General features: G+C 42.8%; 1 protein-coding gene across 1 annotated transcript in view; it reads left to right on the plus strand.

Moving 5' to 3' along the window:
- Positions 1-1,580: 1,580 nt before the first annotated feature.
- Positions 1,581-25,579, plus strand: part of LOC311010010 (scavenger receptor cysteine-rich type 1 protein M130-like) — a gene marked incomplete at both ends in the record, with an annotated part of 32,511 nt that continues 8,512 nt past the window's right edge. The window contains 3 exons of the mRNA XM_084004493.1: positions 1,581-1,608; positions 2,078-2,392; positions 2,486-2,776. Of these exons, the coding sequence (XP_083860619.1) occupies positions 1,581-1,608; positions 2,078-2,392; positions 2,486-2,776 (634 nt within the window). The remainder of the gene's footprint in view (positions 1,609-2,077; positions 2,393-2,485; positions 2,777-25,579) is intronic.

Below are 25,579 nucleotides of genomic sequence, written 5' to 3' on the forward strand. Positions count from 1 at the left end.
CTTGTTTCTTTTATGCTTCACATCAAGCATGTAGAGTTCAATACTTTAAACTGCTTCCAACTCACCTTGTATTTCTGCTTGAGGGTCTCCCACTTCTTCTTAGCTCATCCAGCTCCACCTTCCCTCCACCCCTGTTCTTTAAGAAACATCCTATATGAAGAACAGTACATAGAAAAGTGTTACAGCTCATTGATGATTTCTTGCTGTTCAACAGAACGTTTCAGGTAGACATCTCAGGAGAGCAGGACATCTCCCATCTATATACGCTGGTTTTCAACCTTATATCATTGAGTAGCTAAATATGCACCAGTAGTACTTAAGCCCTGCATATGAGAATTATAACATTTAACACCACATTTTCTTAAATGAAGCCTCTCATAGCAGCATTCCTCCTGCCGGTGAACTTCTCATCGTTCCCTCCACCGAATGAGGCGCTCGGTGTCTGCATCCCTCCCTTTAACGAACAACAGTGTCCCTCACTCTACGCTGTAGTTCTGTGTGTGTACGCGCGCATAGCAGCAGTAAAGGCGCGTAGCGTGTGTTGGCCCCTCTCCACTACACAATACAGTTCGGCTCTGATCACTGTGGGCCGAGCCGATGCATGTCTCTCTCCCCGGGCCGGGAGAGTTATCATACCGTACTGTGCGTGTGTGTCCAAGCGTGTGTGTGCGTGCCTGGAGTGCTCACAAGCGTGCGCTTGTGTTTAGGGCGGGGATGGAGGGCACAAAAAAAATATTTGTACCGGGGCCTATCACCATGATATACGCTACTGATCTCACTGATACTGAAAACATTAGATTTTGTCTTAAAAAAAGTATTTTTCCATTTGTTGTATTTTCCGTTTCTGTGCGTACATTGAAATTGAATCCTGGCGGCGCCACTGCGTTAGGCTACTGATAAATAATGCCTGACAGAGCTAGTTAGCGCACCGAGCAACAGAATATACGTACGGGACGGCATATGTATGTCTCGCTCTCAAAATAAAAGCATCTGCCTCTGTGTCTGTGAGCGATTGACTGCCTGTATGTGTGATGGTGGGGAGACCACTACCCGTGAGCGAGAGAGAGAGAGAGAGGGATAGTCAAATAGCTGTAATCCAGTGGGCTGTGTGAGAAGATAGACTCAGGCTCTGCATGACCTGTTGCTGCTAAACAGGCAGCGCTGCCGGCAACAGTTGGCATGTGGACTGTTGTTTGACCACTAATGACGTTACTTATTACAACATAACATAGCACTAGCATAGCAAGCCTCTGTACTTAAGTGAAATAAACAATTCCTTCAGTGTGCAGGGCCATCGGCCAGCTAGCCGTTAGCCGCTAGCGCACCCTGCTAGCCTGCCTGACAATATGACGGCGTTAGATATCCAGCACCATCAGACAAATTAATCAACGTGAACTAAGTTAGCAAGCTTTATGTTTAATCGAAATGTCAAACAGAGTAGGCTAATGACACCAATCATTTTAATACTGTTTTATCTACTTACCAACAACTCCAACACTGCTCCCTGGCTTGCTGGCGACCGTGACTTGTCAGAAAGACGTCGTTGGTGTAGACACTTGTCACTCAAACATGTCTGACCAATGGGGAAGCACCCGCCCACTGCGGGATGTTTGTGTCAAAATGATTAAATAAAAAAAAAAAAACGACTTCAAAACTTTCTTCACTTCATTCAAATAACTTCAAATGGAAAAAAACATTTTCAACAAAAAAAAAAGTGTTCAAATGGGATTTGTACGAGTGTGTGGTTTTTTTCCCCTTGTGTGTCATTTAATGTGCAGGGTGTTTGTATTAATTTCTATCATCCTATGTGTGGGTTTGAGGTAAAACAAACAAATGAACAAATCAAATAACTAAAACAAACAAACAAAATCAAATAAATACAGCAAATAGAATCAAGACTAACTGACTGACGCATCTTAAATGCCAGGAGAGAGACCTGTCGGACCTGTGACATCATGATGAACTGATGGAATTGTTTTGAGTCCAGTTTGAATCACTGAATAGTTTCATGACATCTTTTTCTCTGGTGTCTGGTGTCTTTTCTCTCTCTCTATTTGATCTTCTATCATCTCTCCAGACTCTGTCAGGCTGCTGAATGGGACTAGTCTGTGCTCAGGCAGACTGGAGGTGAAGTCCAACCAGTCCAACCAGTGGTGGTCCTCAGTGTGTGAAGCTGACTTTGACCAGCAGGATGCAGAGGTGGTCTGTAGGGAGCTTGGCTGTGGGGCTCCTTCAGTCCTCCAGGGGGCGCTCTATGGAGACGTGGGGGCTCCAACGTGGACCAAAGAGTTCCAGTGTGGAGGCCATGAGTCTGCTCTCCTGGACTGTAGAAGCTCAGGCTCAGATAGAAACACCTGCTCACCTGGCAAAGCTGTTGGACTCACCTGCTCAGGTAGAAGAGGAGCTGCAGCTTTGATCTGGTTCATTTCTGTTCTCATCAAACTCACTTTGCTCTTTGACTGACGACTCTCTTCTTTCTGTTCAGAGCCTGATGATGTCAGGTTGGTGGGAGGAGCCAGTCGCTGTGCTGGAACACTGGAGGTGAGACATCAGGGAGACTGGAGACCAGTGGATTGCAATGTCTGGACCCTGAAGGAAGCAGCTGTTGCCTGTAGAGAGCTGGACTGTGGCTGTGCTGTTTCTGTAGGAGAGAGAGAGGAGTCCTCAGACAGACCTGTGTGGTGGATCAGGTCTGACTGTGTTCATTCTGGATCCACTCTGAGGGAGTGTGCAACATCAGATTCCTCTTCCTCCATCCTGAATCTCACCTGCTCAGGTAAGCCCCTCAGTGACATCATCTATGACATCATCTATGACATCATCTATGACAGCAGTGTTCCCAGTATGTTCCTTCCTCTGTCCCAGTGACAGTCAGTGGTTTCCACTGGACTGAACTGTAAAGTTCTCCAGGACAAAAACGTCCTAGAATGTAGAGAAGTGGGCTGGTTTCTGGAAGCTTCAGACCCTCCATAGACTGCTGAGCTTCACCTGGCAGGACACACCTGTCTGTCTGTCTGTCTGTCTGTCTGTCTGTCAGACCTGTGACATCACTTCCTGTTTCCACAGCGTATCTTGATCTCATTCTAATATTTAATGCTAGATTATGGGCTTTAAGTCTCATGTTGTGTAATAAAAGTTTTCAAACATATCTTTTGTGTTTTGATAATAACAATAGTAACCATAATTATAACGACAACAATGAAGGTTATTTATAGCACTTATCAAAACAAGTAGACACAGAAACATACACACATTTCCAGATATTTATGAACAAATATGAATAAATCCAAATTAATTCTTAAAAAATATATAAATCTGAACGTGGTCACAAACTACAGGTAGCATCTAACAGGATGTAACTGTTTCTATGACTTCCTGTGACGTCTATGAAGGCTGCTGGAAAGCGTTGGACTGGACGGCAGCTTTTAGGCTCCGCCTCCTGCTGCTGCCGCCTGATCTGGTCTACTTTCCAGGCGAGGAGCAGTTCATCTCCAACGAGCCTCATGTGACCGTTCATCATCTCTCTGTCTTTACAGACCTGCTGCTGCAGCCAAACATCTCCGTGTCCTCCTCCATGGACGGGGTCTCCGAGGCCCAGCAGCAGGGGTTTCAGGCGTTCAGGCGCTCCACCTTCATCGTCTTCTGCTTCGTCCAGCCACAGTACCCAGGAGGCTCCTTCCAGCTCACCTTCACCTCCTCCAACTCAGCACACAACTACACCCAGCCAGCTGTCAATCACACTGCCCACTTCCTGTTTCCTGCTGCAGAGCCCACCCACCAGGGACGCTACAGCTGTGTTTATCACATCCATGTTCTTTCTCATAACCTCTCCTATGAGAGCCGTCTGCTCTCTGTCACTGTCGTAGGTAAGCTGACTGTTCAATTCCTGATTAGCATGACTGGAAGAAGTGAAATGTAATAATATTCTTTTAGATTTAGGTTTAATCCCACAGACACAAAAAGAATGTGGCTGCAGCTGAAAATGAAGCAGAAGAATATTGTGCAAACAGGCAGCCTAAGACATATGGTTTTAATCTGATGCCAGATTGCCAGTCTGCCCATGCTCGGCAATAAACTCCTTTCTGATTCTGATTCTGAACATCGTGTCCCGACGTCAGGCTGCTCCAATCAATGTGCTTCCATATCTATTAGGTGGAAGTTTAGGTTCACTGTCTTTGTGGAACAGAGGACCCAGAGTGTCCCTCTTCTCAGGCTTAACAAACTCAGAGTTTGAACTAAACCTGCTTTCTGGAATCCAGCCCTGATCTAGTGAACAAAGTGAAACCAGGTCTGTAAATGGTGACAGCAAACAATGGACTGGAGGACAGAATGCCAGGTCCCTAGTTTGTGTTGAATGGCAGCTGTTGGAGTCATGATGAGTCATGTGATGACTGTCCATGTGTTTGATCATCAGATCTGAGACCTGTCATCATCAGATTGGTCACCGTGCCGCTGCTTCTGCTGTTGGTGAACGTTGGTCTTTACTTCTACTTTAAGGTACTGACACATGTCTGTTGTTGAGAGCACTGACTCAGTCTGTGTTCATTGACCTGGAGAGAGGAGCCATGCAGGAAGTCACATGTCTGTGTGCTGTCACGTCTCTCCAGGCCAGCAGGGGGCAGAAGCCGGGCAGACGAGAGGACGTGGAGCCGGATTACTACAACCTGGGCGTTGGTGCAGCTGAAGGAGGGCCGACTGAACAGGAAGGAGCTCGGGGAGCAGAGTAGCACCTCCAAACCCCCTTTCAAAATCCTGGTCCTCACCTAGAAGGCACTCCACCATCTGGCCCCCCCTCATCTCCCTGACCTCATCCCCCCCTACCAACCCTCGCGGGCCCTCAGATCCACATCAGCCGGTCTCCTCTCCATCCACAAATCCAACCTCCGCAGCTTCGGGGCCAGAGCCTTCTCCAGGGCAGCTCCCAGGCTCTGGGACTCCCTTCCCCAAACCATCGGTGATTCTGAGTCCCTCACCATATTCTAGTCCCGCCTCCAAACCCATCTTCTTTCTTTCATTGTTTTGTCTGATGGTCTGTTTATCTCTTGTCTGTAAAGCGTCTTTGGGTTCAGAAAAGCGTGATATAAATTGAATGTGTTATTATTATTATTAGAAATCCTTCAGCCTCTCAGGAAGGGGGGCTCACATGATGCTTGGTCTTGTAGTCAGTGATTGTGTGCCGGCCCTGCCAAACCCCCTTAAAGTCATGGACTTGGAGCTTATTTTCAGGTGTGACTCTAGAAGTGGCTTCAGCTGTTTGAGCTGCCTTTTGAAGTTGCTATTTAAGGAGTTTGTATTGGTCTTTGTCGCCACATTGAAATGCAGCATTTGTCTCACTGCATAGGCGCCTTGCTTCCTTGTTGAAGCGAGGCTTGTTGTTGCTATGGTAACAGGTTTCTTCATGGAGACGTGGTTGAAATCTCCCAGCACCAGGACTGCAGAGTCCTGTTGGAGGTCCCAGAGACTGTTTTCACACCGACTTCATCTGTTAGTCACATGTCATGACTTCACGTCAGCGCCCCCTTGTGGTTCACATGGCTCATTGTTGTTGTGAAGTCGATTTGGGCAGCAGGACACATTTAGCTGAAGAGAATCACAATGAACAGCTTATTTTTGTGATGAACCAATATTCATATTTCATAAGAATTCTGCTTCATTTTGTACATAAAGTGTTGACTTAATGTTGTATTTTATAAACAAGTATTTGATTTTGTATTTCAGGATTTTACTCTTATTAATCATTTTGCTTATTTCATAACAATTGTACTTGATTTTGCTATTTTTTTTATAAGTTTTGAGCTCATTTGACTTAGTTTAAGGAATGTTGTTGTTTATCGTGACTTTTTATTCATGACGATGTTTTATATGATGAGAAGAGAAAGCAAAAAGCAAAATGAAACAAAAATGCCAAAAAACTAACAAATATGAGGCCATGGGATGATCAGTAAATCCAAGGTAAATTTCAAAATAAAAGTCTGTATATAGAATAATGATGAAGCATCTGTCTCAGGGAGTTTGCTCATTTTTGTACTGAACAGATTTTGATGAGAAATATGGTCATATCTAAGCAAACAATCTGAATAAACATAAGAAACATATGCAGCAGGTCGATGCAGTTGAAGTAGAACATTGAAATCTTGACTTTGTATATTTGTTTTTCGAATTACAATCGACCACAAATCTCTCATTTCATGTTTCTATGTTCCATTTTCTGCCTATATTTGATTTCTAGACTATTTCATGTGGTACGTTGTGGTTTTGAAGTGCTGTGATTTAGTTTTGGACACATTTAAGGAGTTTTGTTGGAGGAGCCTGAGATCTGTTCAGCGTGTTGGTTTGTTTGAGATTTGTGAAGACAGACTAAAGAGTAGACAGACTACGACGTGCCGTTCACTATTTATTCACAATTCTATCATGAAGTCAAAGCAAGAGCTCAAGGACTGTTTGTGTTTGGAAAATGCTGGTGCATGGCAGTGATAGTAGTCCCAGTGTTTGGACTTAAAACCAGATGCATGAATCACCCAGGTGTTCATGCGGATGGTAATCTATGGTCCAGTGAACTAGCAGTGCTAGCAGGCTCAGTGTAACGGCAAGGCTCACATCATCAACAGTGTTCCAGTCAATAGAACGGAGCAAAGCTCCCCATAGTACAAGAATAACATGGAACAGGGCTCTTAGTGGTGAAGTCCAACATGGAGGAATCCTCACATCCAACGACTGCTCCTCTGGAATCTTTGTGCAAATGAAAATAAATACATATATATTACATCATGTGATGTATCTGTCTGTTTTTTCACGTGACACACTCTGAAATGAACGGCTACATGTTGACACATTTAGCTCCTAACGGTTAAAAAAGTGGTGAGTATTTAAAAGTCACTTTTTACCATATTTACAGCAATATTTGTGAACTTTGTCATATTGTTTGTTTTTGTGTTCCAGCTGAGAGCAAACAGCTGACGAGTTGGCAGAGAGCATTCTGGGATCAAACAGTTCCTCCAATCAAAAGTCCAAAGTCTGTCTCCGTTTCCGATTGGTCTCTTTAATGTTGTAAAGAAATGTTTGACTCCAACGTGTCAAATCATTGTTCTCAATCACTTTGCCAGTTTTTAAATTATAGTAGTTTCACGTCATCATGTGATCAGTCTTGGACCACTTTGAGTGGAATCTATCATTTATAAATATAATATTAAGGAATAAATAATGGCAGTAATAAGATAAAAAGACACTGGTGATGGTATTTTCAGTTTACTGAGATGGGGTCCGACTCCCTGTGGTCTCCTGCTTATTATTATAATTATTGTTATTATTGCTATATATACTGTCTAATATGTGTGCGATGGTCCACAGGACTGTAGTTGAAACAGTGATTGACTTTAGAATGATTCTGTATGGATCCGTCAGTCTGCACTTCATGTCAGCACAACCGTATGAAAGCATCCCATAAAGGTCACATGTTGCCATGACAACAACGGAGAAATGACCAGACGGGCGACATCTTGGGCCAAATGCCAATGTCCCCCCTAAGGTCTAAGACCTGAACCCTCAGGGACCTAACGTGAACGCGCATCAAAGTGCGTGAGTCCGTGAGGGGGGATGTCGGGATTGGGCCTTTGTTTCGATGCTAGCTAGCTACACAAGTAGCCGTTAAAGGAGTGGAACTGAACAACTCCACCCAAACACCAGATGACGACGTTGTACTTCTCTGCGGGGTTCTTTCCGTTACCTCGTCACACGCTTCTATTAACGACGGTTCAACACGTAGTGACGGAGAAACCGAAGCTTTCTGAACCACTGAATCAATACGAAGCAATGTGTGGAAACATTCAGTGTTTGGATCCAGTTAAATATGGCGTCATCTGCTGGCCAATGTTTGACATTACATGGAACAAGTTAAAGATGCATAACAGTAAGGCCCTGTTCTGTATGTGTGACCTTGTTGATTTTGCTCTGCTGCTATGAACTTAGACGAGACCGGTTGGATGGACCACTGGACTTGTTTATTGCTGCAACTGAAACATGGGAACAACACACAACCAGCGTGTCAATGAAAGATGTCAGTCTGTTCCTCGAACCACAGCGTAACGTTACTCGCTTCTGCACAGTGATCGTATAGTGATAACATTTTTTAGCATACTTGAAAATAAAATATAAAACACAAAAGATCATAAAGGCCTGCATTTGTAACGGGTTGTAAATAGTCTGTTAAAATGCCTGCATAAATGGGGACAGTGCCATCTGCTGGTGTCAATGTTGCATTGCGGCACAGGGTTAAAAGAAGTGATTTATGGGTAATCCACAGCAGAACGTGTGGAAACTGCTGCGGTAAGTCACATGCTAAACGCTGCAGGGATAATTGCAAGCTAAAGTGACATAAATACGGTGGCCCAGAGGTGTCAGGCCAAATACAAAAGCCACAACGGAAGTGACCTCAAACACATCTCATACTACATTTTTTTTTTTTTTTTTTTTAAACTTTATTGACATCTCGTTCTCATCTTCTCTCACATAACTGAATCGATTTCGGTTCTAGCTCCCATTTAATGGACATTACTTATCAAAATATAAAGCATGATTAGGATTACACTTAATTAAATATTTCAAAATATTTTTTCAGTCAAACTACCATTGTCAAATGTTTTCTACAGTTTTTTATATATGTGCGCTCTCGCTTTCTTCCTCTTACCTGAGTAGCTGCTTTCACTCGCCATCGATTGCAACTATTAAGCAGCTTTTATCCATCATTAATGTTCATAGATTGTATTATTCCTCTGACCACGGAACACCAGCACCTTCACCGCGGAGACGACGGAGGAAATCGGCCGTCGGAGGAGCTACATTATTCACATACATGGAATTTGGATTTCCCTCTGAAGTAAGTAATATCACTTATCTGGTTAAATAAGTTCTTCTATTATTTGATTATCAATAGACAGGCATATGCACGCATAAACAAAATCAACAGACATGTAGGCCAATATAAGCCGTTTTAATATCATGTATGAGTTTGGTGGGATAAAAAAAACAAGTAGTGGGCTATTAGTGAATCATTTATTAGACAAATAATCCATGTTATATATACGGGTTGCAATACGTGTATGATAAGAAATAAGTTCTGTTCATCAACAAATTAACAGGAAAACATTCAGAATAAATGTAATATCTTGTGTTTTCTGTTACAGGTTGGTGCCAGAGGGCTGTACTGCAGGTCAATCCTCATGTTCCCCCGCTGGGGGAGGGGATTTAAGGAAGGACCTTCGTCTTTCAAGGCGTTCCAAGGAGAACCTCGTCCACTGCTTACTAACAGAACATACCTTATATATAGTTTAGGTAATTTCTCCGGCGGCTGAGGAAGTTAAAGGTCTCCCCCTCCATCCTGAGGACCTTCTACTCCGCAGCCATTGAGAGCATCCTCACAGGTTGTACCTCAGCCTGCTATGGAAGCTGCACTGCACGGGACCGAGCTGCATTGCAGAGGGTATCAAGGCATCCCTCACCACGCTGGAGGAAACGTACAGCAAGAGGGTGAGGCTGAGAGCCAGGAAAATCTCTTCTTTACCCTGCTGCAGTCGGGCAGACGTCAACGCTGCATAAAGGCCAGGACAGACACTGAGGAAGAGCTTTTTCCTGCAGGCAGTCAGACTTCTCAACCATGGATGTCTGGATCCCTGTGTTGCAGGAACATCATTATTGTTGAGGTTTTATTTTTGTTTATCAGTAGTGCAGTTTATAAGTAATACCACACGGTAGAAGTTCTTACAGTCAAATGTTTCCTGTTAAATGTTTTAGGAATATATCTGATGATCTGTACAAATCTAAATAATAAATATCTGAATATATATCATTGTGGACTCATGTTTTAGGCCTGCAGGTCTATTTCCCTCCTGCTCTGGAGGAGAGACCCTGCTGCAGTGGTTGGCATCATGGCTGAGGAGATGGGGTGTAGTGGGGTAATAGCAGGTCTTTGCTCCATCACCTCATCCATGACAACAAACACTTCCAGTGTGCAGCAGTGACCTCTCCTCCCTCAGTGCTGACACTGTCAGTTCCTTTAAACAACATATACAAACACTTCTTGTAATCATTGTTTAGATCAACTATTCACCACTAGTCATATTAGAATATGGACAGTAATACTGTTCCACATGGGACCAACTTAATGGACTCTGATGTTTGAACACATTGTAGATATTACCCAGCACTGACTTTACCTGATTATTAATAAGAAAGACAACTTCATCTTGTTTCTTTTATGCTTCACATCAAGCTTGTAGAGTTCAATACTTTAAACTGCTTCCAACTCACCTTGTATTTCTGCTTGAGGGTCTCCCACTTCTTCTTAGCTCATCCAGCTCCACCTTCCCTCCACCCCTGTTCTTTAAGAAACATCCTATATGAAGAACAGTACATAGAAAAGTGTTACAGCACATTGATGATTTCTTGCTGTTCAACAGAACGTTTCAGGTAGACATCTCAGGAGAGCAGGACATCTCCCATCTATATACGCTGGTGTTCAACCTTATATCATTGAGTAGCTAAATATGCACCAGTAGTACTTAAGCCCTGCATATGAGAATTATAACATTTAACACCACATTTTCTTAAATGAAGCCTCTCAGAGCAGCATTCCTCCTGCCGGTGAACTTCTCCTCATCGTTCCCTCCACCGGATGAGGCGCTCGGTGTCTGCATCCCTCCCTTTAACCAACAATGATGCACCGTGTTATTTACCACCGTTAGTAAATATATAACCACGTTTTAACATAAGCACTATCTTTTTAGTTAACGTCGGTAAAAACGGCACATTTGCCGCTTCGGTTACGCTCGCTAACCTCTGTGGTAAATTACCGTCTGTAGGCTAGCCGGCTAGCAGGACCTTCGATTCGTAACATTAACGTACAATTCCAACAACAATAAAGTAACGTTCATTATCAATACGATTTAAAAGTCAGCTGGAAACATAAAAATCATGTTACAGTATACTTACATGTGTACGCGGGTTGTTGCTGACTGTCGCCAGAATCACCGCAATCGTCCGCCATTATCCAAAACTTTTCAGAAGTCAGACGAGTCGCAATGCATTTTGGGAAGTTGAGTTTATCCGTGTTTTAGGTCACTTCCGTTGTAGCTTTTGTATTTGTGTTGTGACTTTTGTATTTGTGTTGTAGCTTTTGTATTTGTGTTGTAGCTTTTGTATTTGTGTTGTAGCTTTTGTATTTGTGTTGTAGCTTTTGTATTTGTGTTATGACTTTTGTATTTGTGTTGCAGCTTTTGTATTTGGCCTGACACCTCTGGGCCACCGTACATAAAGCCCACAACACATTACTTTAGTTTACTGTATTTTTGTTATCTAATTGAGGAATTAACGCTGTTTATTTGGCGTCAGGTAAATTATTAAGTTCAGGCGCAGAGCTCAATGCTAGCTTATGCTAGCTTATTTTACGTTGTCTCTGATGCTAGCCCTCCGTTCTCATTTATTATGTGTTGTGTAGGGCTGCTTGTGTCTCTGTCCGTGATGCTGACGTGCTGTCTTTGACACACTGGTTTCCCCATGTGCAGGTGCAGGTCTACATATACAACGCAGAGAGCAAGAGAGACTGGCACATAGTGGACCGTTACACATTCACATATAACACAGAATATTTTACATTCAACAATACAAACAAACATACCTGAAACATGGGAACAACACACAACCAGCGTGTCAATGAAAGATGTCAGTCTGTTCCTCGACCTACAAAAGAAGAGCTCCGCATGAGAGAGATGAGAGTACGCAGGTCACGTACACCTCGTGCTGCTGGTAGCTAGCTTAAATCACATTCACACATATTACGGCAACAATTCTTCATAAAACAGTCAAACTACGAGTTTTACAAGACTTACGCTTAACAAGCAATTATACACATTAAATGCTGACCGAGTCTTCATAATAATATAACAATATGAAAACATAGTTTGCATTTATAATTATCTTGATGTCCGAGTGAACAGAATGGTAACTCACCCACAGCGTAACGTTACTCGCTTCTGAGCGCTAAACCAAATGCCCAGCATGAAGCGTAACGCAAACATCCGCTGTGGACTTTCAAAATAAAGTGCATTTTCAGAATAAAACCGTTGGTTGTGTAACCAAACAGTAGAATTACTCAGAGTCCTGATAGCAGTTTAAAAAACCTCAAAATACCCAGATCCCACTGAGTAGTTTTTTCAAATGAAGGATTATTTAAACGAGAAATGAACAATTATGAGAACATTCACTTTTTCTTATATCACAATAAATAAACTTATATCCCCTTTGATAGAAAAGGAACAAATAAAACACTTGAATACTCTGGGTTAATTGTGCTTCAATTCAGGGAGCATTTATCCCATAAACATATAAAATAAAATAAAAAAATCACCGATCAGGTGTTTCACAAAAGAGTCTTAATTGTCCTTTCAAAATAAAATAAAAGGCTGGCCAGCAAAAAGAAAATAAATTACAGAGCTTTCTTTTGTGTCGTATGTGTAAGGGGGGACTGAGATATGTCTGTGTGTTTGCCTGAAGAATGGTCACGGGGTGACGAAGACGTTCTCCTCCGCGGCCGCAGGGACACCTCAGCAGTCTCTCTCCCTCTGTAGTCGAACGTCGCGTTTGGTGTCCGGCGAGCAGAGACGACGATGACCGGCGAGTTTTACAAGGCAACGTAAGGAGCTCCGCAGCCCCAAGATGGCGCCGTTGCTAATAGAAACACCACAGTATTAAATATATAGGAGAAGCATGAAGGCAATGTGTTCGGCTGCAGCTACCGAACATCGCTCTGAGCCCGCGATTCCCACTAAGTACAAGTCACTAAGTTTTACACACATTATGAGCTATTACATGACAGCAGAAATAAAAGAAAATGTACAGAATGATAAGACACTCTGCTTAACAACGTGGATCAAGTTAGCATTCAGTTACCTTCAAAACACATAGCCAGCATTTAGCATTACACGTCAACGAATCAATAATTTCAATTCAGCCATTTGACTCAAACTTCATCTATCACACACATCATTACAACACTGACAACATTACACATTAAGTGTTAATGCTCACCTAATAGAAACACCACAGTATTAAATATATCGGAGAAGCATGAAGGCAACCTGTTCGGCTGCAGCTACGTACATCGCTCTGAGCCCGCGATTCCCACTAAGGACGGAAACCTGGTGGCTGTCGTAAAAACTGCCGTAATGCGGTGCTTAAAGAGCAATGCACCCAAAACAGACCTGAAATGATTACAGCAAATAACTGTGGTTACCTCTGGGTTACAGTTGCAGTCCCAAGTTTGACAGGAATTTAACAAAATAACAAATTAATTATTTACACTGTTACATATGTGTAACTATAAAGGTTCTGTGTGCATGTTGACATATGTGAAAGTCATTAATATTATATGTGTAATTGTGTTATTATGCTATGTATATATATATACACACACACAAAACTGATTTTTGGTCACATGTGCGCCCTAAATGGTTGCACTCTGCAGCCCAGGACTCCTGAAAAACGGTGAGTGTGGAACAATGTTCCCTGCTGAGCAGCGGCATAATGCGCGAGATAGGAATTTAAGAAGCTTCAAGGCAGAGTTTTTGTCTCGAGCATTTTTTAGAATCGAGTTACTCGAATAACTCGAGGAATCGTTTCAGCCCTAGTTCAATATTAGCATGTGTAAATCCATAGTCAATGCCATTATCGTGGTTGTGTTACATCTTGTCCACTAGAGGGCGTTCCAAAAACATTTCCAGTAAATAGAGTTCCCAACAGGCGACAGCTTTCTAACTTAGTTAAACGTAAAGCTTAGTGAAGCGTTGTATTACAAAGTGAATTACCTCAAATAGTCAACTTTAACAGAAATTACAACCACGTTACCGTTCTCCGGAGGACGCCGTGTGCCCGTTGCCATGGTTACAGGTCACAAAGGCATCCCTTTATGTGGGTAGGCCAAGGTGAGGAGGGTGGGTTTTGCTAACACATTGGATTATATTTTCTTAGCATTTGATTAGTTTAGATTTTGTTTCCTATTTGAATGACATTCGATCCTGAATTTCATTCCAACAGCCTGAATATGTGGAGAGCATCACGGAGGTGAAACGAGTGTAAAAGTGACCTGTTGAATAAAAAAAGACCTCTTTAATCCAAACTAATATTGAATTCATGTGTTTTATTGAACCAGAGAGATTAGTGTCTCACAAACACAACCAGAATCTTCTAAATCCAACCAAGTGTTTGCATTCTTCTCTGATCAATTGTCAGCATGATGTCATAGACGACACCCGTTGTTCAATCAGAGGAGATGAACGGTGAATCAATCATCTCATCTCATCCTGGAAGAAGATCCATTTGTGCTCTTCTGTCCTGGTTTCTTTTCCACTCTCCTCCTCTGCAACCTCCATGACTGTGTTGGTTCTCCTCGTTGTGTTTGTTCCCCTCGGCTTCTGTCCTCCTTTCATCCTCGCTTCTCTCGTATCTGCCAGACACCGAGCTCGGAGTCGGCCGAGGCAAGAGACGAAAGCACGAAGACGCAGAAGCAACTATGGCCGTGGTGAAGAGATCATCCGTCATCCATAAGCACGGGGGAAAGAGAAACCGTGGAGCCAAAATGGAAGCTGTTGGATGTTGGATTTAGTGCAAATCCAGTCATAGAAAGCTTCTTGTGTTGTGGTTTATTTGGGGTTTTTCCTCAACAACTTGTATGCAAAGGTTTAGTACGAGTCCATGTGTTGAGTTAAAGATGATCTTGTCTCTGTGTGTAAGCTGTGACTGTAGTTTGCCTCATATGTGTCGACGATGGCCTTCTTTTGATCCGTCCATTGGACACATTTAGCTCAGTAATGTAAATCTTTTCAACCGATTGATGCAATGTGATTTGAATACATAATGGTGATAATAATATAAAAAGACAGCGGTGGAGATACTTTCAGTTTACTGAGATGGGGTTCGACTCCCTGTAGTGTCCTGTTTATTATAATTATTGTTATTATCATATGAGTTGCATTGACCCACCTTCATGGATCCATTACTTATATTAAAAATGATTATTATTATATATCATTATTATAAGTATTACTACTATCTCATGTTACAAATAGACAATGGTGGTGTAGTGGCTAAGGAATAAGACACCTTATCAAAGTGTTGATGGTTCAAATCCAGGTTTGAATTTTACCGAATGACTTATTTTCTACCTTGAGTTCAGAACTATTTATGAAAGGCACACTCACACACATGTATCACCAAGATGACTTTAATTCTCAAATGATTTCATGTTGGATCGGCACATGAAGCAAACATCTCATGTTAGGTTGACTGGAAACTCTTTGACTTTCTTCATTATTTCATTCACCACTAGGGGTCCCTAGCGTACTTATTTGAAGCTTCGGGGTGGAACCACTTTGGTGGTTCATCTGGCTGAGAGGCAAGGGTGTAGGTTTCCCTAATTGGCATGTACCATTACCTTTCCTTCACCCCATAAAGAAACAAATATGTGTGCGTCTCATTCCACCTGTGTATCCACCTCTACACACCCGTCTGATTTATGTCTATGATTTCAAGTGCTTTATGCTCCTTAAATCTTTAATGTTAATATATCTGTGTAAATGTAATATTCCACACATTGTAATTCCTCTGACTTCCCCTGGTAACCCCACGTTTCACGTTGCAACGCTATGAACTGTGGGTAATTCCCTCAGGTAAAGTCAGCATCGAAAGTAGTGGGCTCAAAATGTCCTGAGCGAGCCCTCGCGCACTTCAGGACTTGACCGTGGCACAGACCTGGGGCCTCATTTATAAAACTGTCAGTAGGATCCTTACTAAAAGTGTACGTACGCCCAAAAGCCAAAGTTTGTGTGCGCCAAAAAAAAAAAATCTGATTTACAAAACAGGCAAGCTGTACGCAATGTTCCCTTTATAAAGGGAGGGTGACGTGAGGACGGCACAGCTTCCAAGTCGGCGCAAAGCAGCAGTGCACCCTGGCCGCATGGCACATCAAGCGGTCGGGTGCTCATTGATGCCGTCCTGCAACTTCAACTGGCACAATTGAGACACAATCACCGCCATCAACAACGTTGCAGATGAGCTACAGCAAACACGCTCTGTGATGCAAGAAATTGCCATATTAATAAGTGACTTCGTTAAAATGAACAATGATTGTTGTCTTCCTTATCTTACAAACCCCGCATGACATCCTCACGGATGTTGATACCCCTCCAGTCGGGCTGGGGGCCGTGGCTCACTGCGGTCACGCCAGCCGCCGAAATCTGTTGCGCATCTATTCCTGTACTTACGGTACGGGTGCCCGAAGTTACCAAAATGGTGTTGAAAGCAGTTTTTTATATCAGGTGCAACGGTTAAACATGAGGAAAATGATGGGTTTGCTAATTTCTTCAATAGATCTTTGTTCAGAGTGACTGTGACTAGCAGTTACATAGCAAATATCAAGTCATTTTACTGGATGGTTTTATAATAAAGTCACCTCAAAATCCTGAATGTTATTATAGAAAATATCAAGACATTCTACTGTATGGTTGTATAATAAATTCAATTCAAAATCCCTCCCAGTATCAAAGTGCACACTGGCGAATGGATCATTTCCTGATTTTCTAATCTAATCAGTGGTGTTTCCTTGCAGAGGCCAAGGGAAGCCAGGCTTCCTCCGTTTTTTCAGAATATAACCATCATTTAATAAAATCCCTTTTTTAACAGTTTACGTAATCCCTCTGTGATGTGTCTGTCGTCTCCTCCTCGTCTCTCTTCAGTAATTATTGAGCGTTTCATGATGTGTTAAACAGCGCCCCTCTAAATGTTACGGGGTGAATGAGTGTTGAAAACATGTTACTGCACCCTGTTGTCTGTGAGGAGGCCAAGCTGTGCTGAACTCCCTTGGTGGAAAAAAAAGAAAGGTTTTCTTACCTTTAATGAGGAGAATTAGGTCCGCACTGAGTGGCTAGCTGGTAGCGCCAAGCTACAGCGGCTATTCTGCTGGCCCTGTCTCCTTTTTGACAAGGATTCCTGCTCCCTCAATAATCATATAATAATAATAAGAGAGAGAGAGAGAGAGAGAGAGAGAGAGAGAGAGAGAGAGAGAGAGAGAGCTCAGCGTGTGTAAGTCCTGGTAAAATGATGCTGGGCGCTCTAATAGTTCATCCAACCACGGGAAATAGCAACATATAAACTGCAACATCCGTTTTTCTGCTCCCACCCCGTAAAAAACATACACAGCTTCGAGGTTGTGTCTCACTTGGCTTCCTCGGAAATGTTCCCCACGCCACGCCACTGGATCTAATGGAGGGTATTTATTGTATCCTGTATTACATGCAGTCGGGCCGTCTCCTCCTCCTCCTCCTCCTGCGGTGACAGCGCTGATTCAATATTTCTAAATTATTTTGATTTAAAGGAGTCATCACCAGGAAATCGCAATTTCTCTTGTTAAAACATGCATATCTGTGTTTGACCTCAGTTGAAACTTGCCTGAAAGGCTGGAGTTTGAAAGTGGCGCCGTTTTTTCGCTTCTGCTCTTTTTCCGAACAGGAATAGCACACGAGGGTGTGCATTCCTAAAGCACGAGATTTTGATTCTGCGCCTACGGTGACGTCACCGTGGAGGCTACTTGCATAAGCCCACCCCTCTTTCACCACCCAACCCCGCCCCGTCCGCTACCTGAAATCGCCGAAGCGCCGCCATTAGAGAACAGCAAGATGTCAAAACGTCGTTCACATGTAAAGTGCGCGGTGGTTGGTTGCCACAATCAACATCCAAGTATTTTTAATATCCCTGCGTCGGCAGATCAATCCACCAGGGACCAGTGGGTCAATTTTATATACAACGGCAATGTTCCTGGGACCCTCCCTGCCGCTCTTCATGTCTGTGGTAAACACTTTACCACAGACTCCTTCACGAACCTGGGCCAGTATCAGGCACAGCTGGCTACAGCGCTACGGCTAAAAAAGGGGGCGATTCCGACCATCAGGGACACACCTGCAGCGCAGTCGGTAAGTGTTGTGTAAGATTATGCTTTATAATGTCTGAGACCCTGAAGTGACGGTATACCGCTGTCTGTTTGGCAGAAAGGGCACCAGCTAACTGCTAATCGTGCTAACACTAGATGCTAACGGGACTAGTATAAACTATATGAACCCCGTATTTTCCGTGGTGCGTCTGCGGTTTGCACCCCGGGTTACTCTGGTTCGTACATAAATGCCTGAATTCCGTAAGGTTCGTCATTTAGTGTGTGCAACATGACAGGGGGCTGTTTATGTTTTGGAGTCTGCATGCAGGCAAGCCCCCCCGGCTCTGTCCTTCCTGCGTCGAATCAACGCGCGCCTCATTACATATTATACAATGCACATCCGGACCAGTCAAAACCTCGCGCGTAATCTCGCGTGATAAAATCGCGGTACGAAAAAGGGTCAGAACAAGCTCAATGTTTGATTAAAATTTTTATTTTTTTTCTAATAAGTTTTGCGAATTGATCCAAAGCGATCCAAGGGGGGCTGGATACGTATAAAACCAGGTTATGACAGGAAGAGTCATGTGTGCTATTCCTGTTCGGAAAAAGAGCAGAAGCGAAAAAACGGCGCCACTTTCAAACTCCAGCCTTTCAGGCAAGTTTCAACTGAGGTCAAACACAGATATGCATGTTTTAACAAGAGAAATTGCGATTTCCTGGTGATGACTCCTTTAAGATACGAGTTGGATTTTAAAAGAAGGTGTTTATGAAAAAAATTGCATGAAAAGGCATCAAAAACACTGCTGGAGTTCATCATGATAACACGGATCTAACGTATGATATGGAGTGTAATTAAATGTGTGCGAGTCATCAAAATTATAATAGTTCTTCTCACGTTTACTTCCTACAATCTGACTTCAGTTCACCACAGCTCCATCTGTGTCGCTGATTCCCCTCCAGTCTCCAGAATGTGCGTAGATCTGAGAAGTCTAGGCACAGTGGTTTGGATCTGGACCTGGTCTAAGGAGGTCTTGGTATAAAACAAAAACGGCAAAATCTCCCCTTTAGCATTTTCACAAATTAAATAAAAGTTTTACAGATACAATAGTAGGTGTCAGGCAAAGCTGGTGTCTCACCTAAAATGTCTAAAAAGTTTTCACATCAAGAAGTGTCACAAAAAACAGTCAATCAGTGGACAAACAGTCGCACTGCACAATGAGTTAATTTCCCCTTAACTTTCCCCTTAAGTGCCGAATCGGAGGCTGGCGAATCGGAAGCCAACTTCAGCGTCGTACTAATATGTTACTGTGGCTGCGGGTTTCACGGCTGAGTCACCGCCATGGTCACTTCCCAGCTTCGCTCTCTTAATCATTCTATTGTCCAGGAAGTTTGATAATTAATGAACCAATGCTTTGGTAATGAATATAATTCCACTAATTACTTGTGAGAACGTGGAGCATGCTGCAGACTATGAACTCAAAACTCTGTTCTGAACGGACATTTGGCCGCGTCGCCCCCCCTCACTGCTCCGTGTGTCTCTGCCGTCTCTGCTGCGTGTTTGTGGGGAACAGCGGGCTGGATGACGCGCTGGAAGAGCGGACAGCGAAGCGGAGAGACCACGGAGAGAATGAGACGGACTTTGGGTTCAGGTTTACTGGAGTCGTACAGTGAAATGATTCATTTAAACCGAACGTTAGAATGGGTTTTTCGTGTCCTCCGTTATGTTTTACACGACAAACGGAACGTCGGATTAAACAACACGAACGTCAGTTTGAAGTAAAACAGTTGAGTCATAATTTCACGTCAAGCGTCTGGAAACAGGTGAACTTGTTGTTACTCTGAGGTTGAGACAACCAGCCCGTCCTCCCTACCACCGCCGTGTGTCTTCACAGCAGCAGAGAGGCTGACAGGAGAGGAGCAGTGACGTCACAGGGCTGCTTAATGCAAGTTTCAGTTGGAAACTTTCCATGGGAATTATCAGGAATTCATGGGAATAAACCTGCAATTTACAAAATTGAAGGTTGGTCCTGAACAGGGATTTTTAATATAGTTGGGGAAAATGTACTTAAGCATAATTTTGACTAAAACGGACAGATTTCATGCAAGTACACTTGAGAGTATGAATACTGTTATCTTATTCTACCGAGAAATGCCACGTGCACCATCCGATTTCACACAAGCTAATGTTCAAGGAAAGTCTTTGTGTGTAAATATTGTGAAAAGACATACGTGAAGAATGCCACAAAACTGCAGCTGCATATTGTAAAGTGCAAATATAATATATTAATATTTCCAAAATTCCCCAGCGTAACTTCCCATGGAAAGTCTTCAGAAAATGTACTGGAAATGTTCTGCCGCTTTACAACCCAATCTTTGAACAGATACACTGCAATAATTGTCAGTCAAGTTAACATGTTAGTCGAAAGTCATTTGGAATATAAATCTTAACTTGAAATGGGAAGTCATATAAACATATTCAAGTTGTTTTAACTTGAGATGGTGAGTTACAATAATGCAGACGTGTGTTTGTGTGACTCGGTAAGGGAAGTTTTCTGGCATTTATAATGTAAAACAATTATTTGTTTTAACTGATAGTATGAAGTTGTAATAACTAGTGGTTAAAAGTAGGGCTGCAGCTATCAGATCTTTTTGTAATCGAGTAATCTACCGATTATTCCATCGGTTTATCGAGTAATCGAATAAAAATTAACATTGTATACAGCTCCCATATACACTGTTCATTTCTTAACACATTCAGTCAATGACTATAAAAAGCAATAAAGATAAGAAAAAAAGGAGAGAAAAAATGTTTTTTCTTTATTTAAATCTCAACGCAAACAAAGACATCAAAATCACCTAAATTGTTTAAAAATAAACTTAAATTGCAAATTGCCAGCTTGAAATGTCTTACAGTGAGGTCAAAGTCTTTTTACATGCCATTAATAACAACCTCAACTAATATGTATCACACTTTGCACAGTGAAGCCCTTCTAGATCACCCAGGTACAAGATTTAAACACTAAAATAGATTTTCATCTTAAAAACTGCTTCCAGGACACCATGGACACCAAAATGGAGCCACAGAAGGGCGATTCCAGGAAATGTGAAGATGCTTCAACAGGACCTCCAGCAAGCAGAGTGATTAGAGAAGTGAGTATTTTGTGCTGAGTTCAGAATAATGGAGTCCCGTTCTCTCCAGGAGGGAGAGCTTGTGAAGCTCGGCTTTCCATCTTGCTTTAATATTCAGAGAATGGTCTCTTTTCAATATCATTTAGATATTCTGGTTTTGGTAAGTAGCTTCTTTTACAGGCTTTTTGAAAAATGTCTAGGATCTCCTCTCCCATTGTAGCATAATTTTTTTTTAAATATTTTGCAGACAAAGTCCCTGATTTGTAAATAACTAAAGTGATCTTGATTCTGCAGATTAAAGTTGTTGTTAAAGGTTAAAAACCCCGTCAATCAAAAAGTCGGGCCGGAGGTAAACTTGGACGGCGTGCCTGTATGTCGATGCTTACTTCCTGATTGCACACACTCTGCCGTCTCGAGCACTAGCGCGTGCACGTGTGTGTCGTTATCAGCTGTATCAGCAGCTCCACCCCCTTCCCCCTCAAACCGCCTCTCCTTCCACTCAGCTGTTATTGCAACATACACTTAATACGTTCAGGCTTTAACAGGCTGACGTTTCCTTATCAGTAAACTGTTACCATGGTAACTGACTCTGTGAAGCTAACCTGCTCGCTGGCAGGTTAGCTTCAACAAACTGAGTTTCTCCCAGTCTGTCTCCTCCATTTTGCTGATCCTGAACCAGCTGTGGAAACTTGCAGAGTCCTTTCCTCGTCAACCATCGATATGGAAGCACAAGTGATTCTAGCAGCCTCGCGTCTGGAGAGGATGTTGATTACTTAGTAGAACTCTTCAGTTTTACCTCACCATCCATCACACATCTGAACAATATTCTCCGGCCTTCCATTTCTTTATTTCATATCGTAATCTCAGACCAGATTCTTTGCAGAGCTCTTAGGTTTTTTTGCAAACGGGAGTTTTCTGAAATGTTTAAGGACATTTCTGTGTGTTGAAGCAGCGTTCTGTTGGAAGTAGAAATAGCCACTGATATTAACTCTGTTTAATATGTGAAATATGATTAAAACCATGTCTTAGGCTGCACAATATTCTTATGCTTCATTTTCAGCTGCAGCCACATTCTTTTTGTGTCTGTGGGATTAAACCTAAATCAAAACTCTTCTTTTTATTTCCACAACTTTCAGCCATGACCAACAGGAACTGAACCTCAGTCGGGTTTGTATTAGTCAGCGTTGCTTACCGTTACGCCGCTGTACTGCGCTGTGGACCTAAAAAGAAAATGTTATTCACTTTGAAATCAAATGACTATTTAATTCGGTCTACATTTGCTTCCCAGACCAACTATTGCTCCGTTGCTGCAGCTGTGTTGCTCCGCTTTCTAAGGATGAGCTTGTTTTCTCCATAAACACAAAAGTAAGTAAGTATCTCTAACTCTCCTGGTTGCCATGGTGACTCGTAGTATCGGAGCTCCATTGATGATGGCTTTGTATAGTCGGCAGGCACACGCATAACTCAGTATACATACTCAGAGTAGGTCCAGAGTCTGGGGTCAGGTTCAGAGTCCGGGGTCAGATCCAGAGTCCGGGGTCAGGTTCAGAGTCCAGAGGTCCAGGTCCTGGCTGAAGTTAGCCTTGATCCAGTTGCATGAAAGTATGTCTCATGTCATGGCATCGGTCACCATGGAGATGTATCCTGTGGAGCTAGCCTGCTCCAGACCGGGCTAAGATCCAGGATCTATCAGTCTTATCTGTATCTCAGTCACTTTGTTGGGAAACTAATGTGTTCATTCCGGTTATCCCACTGCTCATTCCAAGTTTCCATCCAGTGAAGTAGCCTACTGTCATTATTTAAACAGTGTGACCATATTTTTACATTCATTCATATCAGAGGTCTTCAACGTTTTCCAGGCCAAGGGCCCCTTGGCTGATAGTGACACGGTGGAGGGCCCCCTATTACATATCATATTAATCATGTTCCTTATTAAGCCGGGCCAATAATAATGTGTTGTGCAGCCTATAGTGCCATGTATACAGGTACTTTGTAATGATGTATGTATGCAATGCTAAGCCATTAAAATAATAATTGTTGACAGAAATATATATTTACAGAACATATTGTAAATCTATATTGGCATTTCTACATCACAATTTCACATTTACACAACAATTAACATTTATATTTGCTTATTAGATGTTGTATTAATGTTCATATGTATTTTTGAACATATTTTACATTTTGTAAGAAACAAAGGTTTGGGATCAAATAATGTTGGGGACCCCCTGCTGGAAATCCGTGGACCCCCTATGGGTCCAGGACCCCATGTTGAAGATCTCTGGCCTATATTCATGAATGTTATTGAATTGTGTTCATGAAGCTGTTCATGTTGTTCAGCAAAGGTTCACCGTGCATCAGTTTATGACCGGCTGGTCCCATAACCAGACTGTGAGCCCCCCTCAATCCCTCTCTTTGATTCTGGTTGTAATGTATTGATAAAGCGCTGGATCACTATTGTAAAGTTCACCTTGTATGTTCCTCCTCAGCCACCGTACCTGTCAAAGTTGTTTTCTAGAGTATTTGAGCGCCAGATTAAAGCGGTGCAGGAGGCCGTGACAAAGGTGGAACCCCTCTGGAGGCCGAATGCAGCTAAAACAACACAAACAGATTTACAGGTTCAGAATAAAATGAGCCTACAGAGCAATAAAATATGAGGTGTTCTGAATAAAGAAAGCAGCAGAGCTGAAAACATCCTGCTGCTTTATGAAGGACGAATGAAAGTCAAAGTCAGACTGAAACATGATGTCAGTGAATTGACTGAGACACAGTCAGTTACAGCAGCAGTTACACACAGACTGCAGCCAACAAGGAGACGACACACTGAAACACTCAAATATCATCCTGCACCGTTTCTCATCATCATTTTCCTGCTACGAGTTTGAGGGACGATGTTTGAATTCAGAAGTTAGAAGGAATCCAACAGGAATGGACAGCTTGGAGCTTCCTGCAGAGATCCACATCCACTGAATCTCTTTGGCTTTTGGACTGTTGGTCGGACAAAACAAGACATTTAAAGACTTCATCTCGGATTCTGACAGACTGGGCTGCACATTTTATACCGTTTACTGGTGTTTTATAGACTCAATGATTGATTACTAAAACATTCAATAGATCCATCAACAGTTAATATAAGCTGTAATCCAGTCTCCTCTGAAAGACTTGATGTTGAAACATCGAGCGGAAATAATAAGACGACACTGACAGCATTTATCTCATAGGAACATCTAAGTGGTTTCCTGGTTGTCATAGTAACAGTCATATAATGTCCTCAGTAGGCAGATTCTTGTCTGATTAAAAGTTTTTTGGTTCCCCAGAAATGCAGTTCTGAGAAATGTTTCTAAGTAAAGAGTAAAGCTCCACCTCTTCCTGTACACAGATCTACATTGAGGACAGTGCAGGTCTTTATCAGAGCAGAGACAGACAGGCGGGCAGACAGACGGTCTACCTGCACATCATGGACCCCCTGTTGGTGCTGGTTCTGTTGCTGTGGATCTCAGGTAGGACTCTGCTTTAAAGATGATGTGATATTATTTGTGTTGGATCTTTAAATGAGAACAAACTGCTCACATACATCAACACCGCCAGGCTCCACTCCACGGGGTTTTCATCCAATCAGAGGTTTTCATTCCATTTCAGTCATTTATTATTTCTTTTTTAGTATGTATTACATACATCAATCATGTTTTCCTTGCTTTTGATCACAGGGAAGTAGGGCTGTCGACAAATATTCTAAATTCCAATATATATTCGAATAGTTGTTAAAAACAATTTCGAATGTGAAAATTAACATTTGAATCATATGTAAAACAACAGCGGTGCGACTGTCTGCTTTGTGGGTGGGCGTGCGCCTGAGGTCAGGGAATGTCTGTTCTATACTGCAAAACTTCAATTAATGTTAATAATATTAGTTTCAACCACTGAATGAAGCCTGACATATTTAGGACAAGAATCACGACCTTAAATTACTCTAAACTCTTGATCAGCATTTGTTTCTTGTTGTCGTTCATTTAAACTGATATGTGGAGGGAGGGAGGGAGAGAGAGAGAGAGAGTGAGGGAGGGAAGGAGGGAGGGAGGGAGGGGGGGAGAGAGAGAGAGTGAGGGAGGGGGAGAGAGAGAGAGGGAGGGAGGGGGGGAGAGAGAGTGAGGGAGGGAGGGGGAGAGAGAGAGAGAGTGAGGGAGGGAGGGGGAGAGAGAGAGAGAGTGAGGGAGGGGGGGAGAGAGAGTGAGGGAGGGAGGGGGAGAGAGAGAGAGAGTGAGGGAGGGAGGGGGAGAGAGAGAGAGAGAGTGAGGGAGGGGGAGAGAGAGAGAGAGTGAGGGAGGGGGGGAGAGAGAGTGAGGGAGGGAGGGGAAGAGAGAGAGAGAGTGAGGGAGGGAGGGGGTGAGAGAGAGAGAATGAGGGAGGGAGGGAGGGGGTGAGAGAGAGAGTGAGAGAGAGAGGCCTGCGGTCTTGGCCATCAGTTCATTTCCTTATTTT

Source organism: Eutrigla gurnardus, assembly GCF_963514095.1.
Source record: "Eutrigla gurnardus genome assembly, chromosome: 24".
NCBI classification, from domain to species: domain Eukaryota; kingdom Metazoa; phylum Chordata; class Actinopteri; order Perciformes; family Triglidae; genus Eutrigla; species Eutrigla gurnardus.